Genomic DNA, 7,348 nt, shown 5'->3' on the forward strand with positions numbered 1-7,348 from the left:
ATTGATATTAAGTCTATTTTACATCTTTGGTAGAAGTCATCGTGAGACATCTGGGCTTTCTTTGTGTGAAGCTAATACAATCTCTTTACTTGTCTATTCAGATTTCTATTTCCTCTCGAGTTTGGTAGCTGATACCTTTCTATGAAGTTTTCCATTTCATCAAAGATTACATGCATTTTATTTTATGTGATTTATCTTTAAATCAATTAAGAGAAAAAAGGAGAGTAAATATTCTGTCTTTTATAGTTATCTACATAATTACCTTTACTGATGCTGTTTGATTTTTTGTGTGTTGACTCCAGTTCATGGCTGGTGTCATTTGTTTTAAGCCTGAAGAATTTCCTTTACTATTACTTGTAAAATGAATCTGCTAGCAAAAAGTTCTCTCAATTTTTTAAAAATTTATTTTTATATTTATTTTTGGCTGTGTTGGGTCTTTGTTTCCGTGCGAGGGCTTTCTCTAGTTGCAGCGAGCGGGGGCCACTCTTCATCGTGGTGCACGGGCCTCTCACTATCGCGGCCTCTTCTGTTACGGAGCACAGGCTCCAGATGCTCAGCCTCAGTAGTTGTGACTCACAGGCCCAGTTGTTCCGTGGCATGTGGGATCCTCCCAGACCAGGGCTCGAACCTGTGTCCCCTGCATTGGCAGGCAGATTCTCAACCACTGTGCCACCAGGGAAGCCCCTCAATTTTTATTCATTTGGGAATTTCTTTTTTTCACCTTCATTTTACAAAGATAGTTCTGTTGGATAAAAGTTGATTGATTGGCAGGGTTTGTTTTTTCTTTCAGTACTTTAAATATGCCATCCCACTGCCTTCCAGCCTCCTTTGTTTCTGATAGAAGTCAGCTGTTAATCTTACTGAGAAACTCTTGCTCACGATGAGTCTTTTTTCCTCTTACTGCTTTCAAGATTTTTCTGTGTGTTTTGCTTTCAAGATTTTAACTATGATGTGTGTGTCAGAGTATAGATCTGTTTGCCTTGATGCTTCTTAGAGTTTGTTGACTATCATGGATGTATAAATTAATATTTTCACCAAATTTTGAAATGTGTTCCTTTGAATGTTTTTCTGCTCCTTTTCTGCCTCCTCTCTTTCTGGTATTCCCATTATGTATATGGTAGGACATTTAACTATGTACCACATTTCTCTGAGGCTCTGTTAATTTGTATTCATTCCTTTTTCTCTGTGTACTTTATGTTGCATAACTATTGACCTGTCTTCACAGTCACTGATTCTTTCTTCTGCCAGCTCATATCTACTGCTGAATCCCTTTGTTCCATTTATTGTACTTTTCAACTTCAGAATTTGCTTCCTTTTTATAATTTCTATCTATTATTACTGTTATTCTCTATGTGATGAGACACTGTCATCATGCCTTTCTTTAATTCTTTAAACATGATTTTCTTTAATTCTTTGAACATATTTATAATAGCTGCTTTAAATCTTTGAATGCTAAGTTCAACATGGGGGCCCTTTCAAAGGCAGTTTCTATTACCTGCTCTTTATACTGTTTATAGGTTATTCTTTCCTGTTCCTTGCATAGGTTGTCATATTTTTCTGGAAACTGGATGTTTTAGGTAATATATTGTAGCAGTTCTGAATACTGATCCCCAGTGGGCTTGTTATTGTTGCTGCTTACTTGTTTGCTTTTTTATTTGGTTAGAGAATTGGCTTGTCTAGTTCATTGGAGTATATTCTTTGACCTTCCCTGCTGTGTAGCCTCTGTTGCCATTCCTCAGAGAGTGCAGCCTTGGGCATATGCACAGTTATCCTTACCTCCCCCTACCCCCTTTCCCAGGGATGGTGATCATTTTAATCATGTTTGCTTTGACTGTCTTTTTCCATGCTATCACTGTTAAACTTCTGGCTGCTCTGCCTGTGTTGGTATCACACTCAGCTCTTGTCCTCCTTAATCACTTGCTGATTGTTCTAATGTTTTCAACAGTATCCTGAGGCATAAATTACAATATTATCCAGTTAAAGTTGGGCCATGTATTAGTCTACTCTAGCTTCTATAGTAAAATACGACAGACTGGATAGCTTAAACAACAGAAATTTATTTTTTCATAGTTCTGGAGGCTAGAAATCCATTATTAAGGTGCTGGAAAATTTGGTTTCTGGTTTTGGTGGTCCTGGCTTGTAGATGGCTATCTTCTTGCTATGTTCTCACATGGTAGAAAGAGAGAGTTCTCTGGTATCTCTTCCTCTTTTATAAAGATATCAGTTCTATCTATCAGGACTTCACCCTATGACCTCATTTAACCTTAATCATCTTAAAGGTCCTGTTTCCAGTATAGTCACATGGGAGCTAGGGTTTTAGTATATGAATTGTGGAATGACAAAAACATTCAGTCCATAAGAGCCTCCTTACAGGGATAGTATTTGAGGCTAATCTTTGTGGCTTGTGCCAACTCCAGGAGGGCTCTTTTTACGTGTCTTTCCCTAGCTGTTTCTGTTAAACTTCTAACTGGTCTACCATTTAGCTCATTGCTCTGATGAAACAACCAGCCTGCTCTTGATTGCTCAACAGCAAAATCCTCATTGTTTTTGACAGTGCCCTTATGCTTGAAATATCCCATGTTCTGTTCCAAATAAACTTTTAGCTGATGTATCATCAGTCCTCTAAGGGAAAGATGCATAACACCCTGTTCTTATAGCCTGATTCTCCCATGGGCAGAACCTCTGCATCACTGCCCCAAAACTGAGAGAAGGAACAGTGACCCACTTATCCTGGAGTGCCACCTCTGCTCCATAAGTGGGTGGTGAAGAACCTCACCCTATGTGTGAGCCAGGGCAGGGGTGTTCAGGAGCTTGCTGCTCCTGGACTATGAGTAGGGATTGGGTGATGGAAGGGGGCCCCAGTCCTCTTGGCCATGTCTGCATTGAATACAGGTTCTATAATATGGAGCTGGGGCAATTAGAGATTCCAGCAGCCCTTTACTCTAGGGGTGAACTGTAGCCCCAGCTGGAAGCTGGGAGGAGAGAGATCCCTGTCTTTTGGCCACATCCAACCAGAGTAGAACTTCCATCACAACAAGCTTGGAGGGGAAAGAGGTTAGTGGGGCAGATCATGGCTCAAATGCCACAGACTCTTGCTTTTTACTGAGATTTAGTAGATTTTCTTGAATAAATCTCAGTTTGCTGTATGCCCTTAAGACAATTTCCAGAGACTAAACTGTTGGAGTTTTTTTAGTATTATTCTTATCAGTAAAATGGTAAAAATGTTTCACCGGAGAAGGAGGTCCGTTGAGCTACTTACACCACCATTCCAGAAGTCCTGCCATCCCAAACACACACACACACACACACTTTAAGGCTTCACATTGAAGATTCCAGTACTTTGTCCCTACCATCTGGTCCTGCCCTCACATTCCCTGCACTTCTTTAATATACCACTTGGGAAAAAGAAAAGCTTGTTTCCAGTACCAAGAAAACCATATTGAGTATGTAGGTCAACTTTATACAACTACCTCTTTGCTACCATGAGCCCAAGCATAGGGAATCACATCACTGGAAAGGGAATTGGAGGGATTGGTGGGGGAGAGATTACACAGTAGTACCTACAGGGCCTAATATTACTACTTCCTGTGGTAACATGTCTCTAAAATGATGTCCAACAATTCCTGTCATCTTATATGCACCTGCCAGCAAGAGATGGAATCCACTGTGCCACCCCTTGAATCTCAGACTTGGGACCTGCTTTAACCCATCAAATGTGGTAAAAATGGTGCTGTGCCAGTTCTGGTCTTAGGCTGTCTAACACCTGTCAGATTCCACTGCTGCTCTCTTTCTCCCCTGAACTGCCATATAAAAAAGTCCAAGCTAATCTGATAAAATGAGACACCACACAGAGAGAGAAGCCATGGGAAGGAGAACAAAGACCGATCAGAGCCAACACAAAGACCCCAGACAGGTAAGTGCAGCCACCCTTGACCTTCTAGCACATTCCAGACACCAGCAGAACGCAGCCTCACAAGCAAACCTCGATAACTCCACGTGGAGCGAGAACTGTGATCGATCGTCGTTTAAGCCACTACAGTTTGGGGGTAGTTTCTTGTACAACAATAGATAACTGAAGCACTCTTGTCGTGTAATTAGAGAATACAGATTCCTTCTAGATAAGTTTCTTAACAGATGATAACAACTTAAATAGAAAGCTGATGCTAAGTAGAAAAAAAAGAGAAGGAAGGAGAAAAGAGAAGGACCTTCAGGGGACAAAGTTACCTCTGAAATAGAGATAGAACAAAATATATGAGAAAGGAGATTGGGAGAGGTGAGGAAAAGTGAATTAATGAGGGGATCAAGGTTCATATGAGCTCAGGAGGAAAGAGATTAAGGACCCAGGAGGCCACATGGTGAAAGTGTGTGTGCAGGAGATGGGGAGGGGAGCAAAATTCACAAACAGGAGGCGTGGTCCACACCCCAACTCTGCCATAATTAGACAGCCAGCCTTTAAAGTGGCATTTAGTCTCTCTGGAATTCACTTTCCTAACTGGTGAAATGAGGAATCAGGATAAATAATCTCATCTAGGTTCAATTGTTTTTATTTGGAAAAAAAATAAAAATTAGTTTGACAGTTTTTATCATCACTGTATCCTGAAAACCATACCAATTCATGAGGTGAATGAGACCCTATAACCATAAACAGTTGGCTTTATTTGCATAACAGAGTGCTAATGGTCTAGTTTCATCAGAAGGGAAATCCTGCTATTTTAATAACGTAGAGATGCTCTATTAATAGTGTCCACAGTGTTAACAATTTGTGGTTCAAAATTTCTGCCTGGGGCTTCCCTGGTGGCGCAGTGGTTGAGAGTCTGCCTGCCAATGCAGGGGACGCGGGTTCGTGCCCCGGTCCGGGAAGATCCCACATGCCGCGGAGCAGCTGGGCTCGTGAGCCATTAAAAAAAAAAAAAAAAATTTCTGCCTGACCTAATGTGAGGCTTTGTCATTTATGATCTCAATAAATCACATCTAATATTATTTTCTTAGAAAAATAATTCTTACAGTGTGAGATAATAGATGTGCTAGACTCTTTGTCATATATATTTTTTAAGCAAAGTTATAGATATCCTAAGAAAAAGTCCCTTTGCAGCTGCTTAAACATTCGATGCTATCAAACGCAATGCCGCTACTCTTTGGGATATTAATTTGTTTTCATGAAACACACAAAAACATTACACATATTATTAATGGGTAAGTATTCTCTTAAATTCTGCTTCTAACATGAATTTATTTCAGATTCTCATTCATTTATCTATGTATTCTGAGTCTGTTTCTCTTTGCTCCCCACTTGGATTGAATTCCCCAAATGCACCAAAGTCTCGTTCTTATTTGTCTCTGTCTTTACCAGGAAATTATCTCAGTCAGGAAAACTTTCCTAAACCCTACTTCCTATGTAGGGTTTCCCTAACCCTACTCTAACTCCTTTTTATTTTTTCAGTTCTCAGCCTATCACTTCTGAACAGCTTTCTCTGACTCCCAAAGTCCAGCAAAGACCTAGGTTCCCTTGAGAAATTCTTACTGTATACCCCCAGAATAACACACATGCTATTTTGTAATTGCCTGTTTCTTATATGCATTCCACATTAGACTCAGGCTTTCAAGAGGACAGAGATATAGGACTAGGAATATTTTAGTCTCCAGTATATATACACATGTTCAATCAATTATTGTTAAATAAGGGGGAAATGAATGAATATATTGCACATGGAACTGTGGGAGATAGTAAAAAGAACTAGAGCTATGTAGAACATTAAGCTTAGCTATATTTATTATAGGTGAGTATATGTGATAATGATATTATATAATTAAGAAAATAGCAATTAGCTTAAGATCAGTGTGACCACAATTTGCCACATAGTTGAAAAGCCTTAATTCTTTCTAAATATAATTTAATAAAATTTACTGTCTATCTTAAAAGTGTGAATAATTGAGAAAAAGAAAGGGAAACACATCAGATTGTGTATGTCTGTTTTTTAGAAGAAAGTCTACAGATGAAAAATATACTAATAAAATATGTCCTTCGTACACTCAGGATATTTAAGGAAGCAAATCAACTAGACAGAGTATTGCCTTTTTCAGGATAAGAATTATATAACTTGGCCAACAGTTTATCAAATTTTACAAAACGCCCCCAAGTTGCAACAGCAAAACTTTCCAATTCTGAAGCAGTAGGATCTAGGGACTTAGTGAATACTCAAGACACAGAGAATTGTGAAGCAGTATCAGATGTCTGTTACCTGTCTAGTGTGAAGGCGTACATCTTGGTGGCTTTGTCATTCACAAGATAAGTTCTTTCAAGAAACTCCATGGTGGCCAGGATAAAAGAGTTTGATGGTGGTGGTGCTCTTACTGTGGCGACGGCTGCTGCTCTTTAACTAACTGTCCAGTTTTGGAAGCAAACAGCATTACGATTATTCACACAACTTTCCAAAGAAAAAATGAAAAGCCTTCCGGGATTACAATAACAAGCCTCCCACGTCAATGTTCTTGATAGATCTGCTAAAACTACAGTCTGTTTGGAATGTTACCTGGCTTCATTCTCTCACCCACAGAAACTACCTTCCTGCAGGTAGGATCACATGACGTGTGTGTGTACGTGTGCGCACACTTCCCACGCCATCTGACTCCACTGTGCTGTCTAGGAGGTAGAGGAGCTCAAGGGTTACCCGCTAATTGCTGCTGTAGGGGTTTGGTCTTCAGAGCACACCTGGGCGAGCTCAAACAGCTGCCTTTCTGTACACTAATATCTTTTCCCTCCTCTTTAACTTTCTTTTTTGTTTAATTTTTTTTTGGCGGTGGGTGGGGAGGTCTGTCTCTGAACCTAAAAGCATTTCTCCTAGGATTTAATTCCAAAAATGCCCTCTAAGCAGCTGTCAAGATTTACTTCTCTTCTCCTAGGACCATTTGGGGATTTCACTAGTGAAGAGGACATGGATCATTAGTTACTGAAGTCTCTAATCTGAAACAGTTCCTGGTGCAGCAGCTTTGAAACCCTTTTGACAGACGGGAGAAGGGCAGTCTCAGCTTCTAAATAAATAACAGCCCTCAAGCACAAAAGAGCCAGAATGAGCTGTGTTCTCCCTGGCCAGGGTACCCTCTGCTGAGGACAAAAGACCAGCCCAAGGAACCCCTACCAGGCAAACCCATCACAACTCTTAGAAATGGGCTCTTCTGAGTTGATCCCAAGAGCCCTTCAACCCCCACACTCCTATGAATTTTATTTCCTTACAAAGAACTTCCCTTTCCAAATAAGAGAAAGGACTGTAGTCCAAGGACAACAGCCTCGTCACACGGCAGGCATTTACATGTGGGCCAGAGAGCATCCAAGACCTATAGAGATGCATGC

At 40.3% G+C, this 7,348-nt stretch overlaps 1 protein-coding gene across 1 annotated transcript in view; it reads right to left on the bottom strand.

Annotated features, from left to right (window-relative positions):
* Positions 1 to 6,310, bottom strand: part of SLC30A8 (solute carrier family 30 member 8) — a gene marked incomplete at its 5' end in the record, with an annotated part of 33,264 nt that extends 26,954 nt beyond the window's left edge. The window contains one exon of the mRNA XM_082601272.1: positions 6,240 to 6,310. Coding sequence (XP_082457398.1) covers positions 6,240 to 6,310 — 71 coding nt within the window. The remainder of the gene's footprint in view (positions 1 to 6,239) is intronic.
* Positions 6,311 to 7,348: the final 1,038 nt, after the last annotated feature.

This window comes from Mesoplodon mirus, assembly GCF_964341445.2.
Source record: "Mesoplodon mirus genome assembly, chromosome: 16".
Lineage (NCBI taxonomy): Eukaryota > Metazoa > Chordata > Mammalia > Artiodactyla > Ziphiidae > Mesoplodon > Mesoplodon mirus.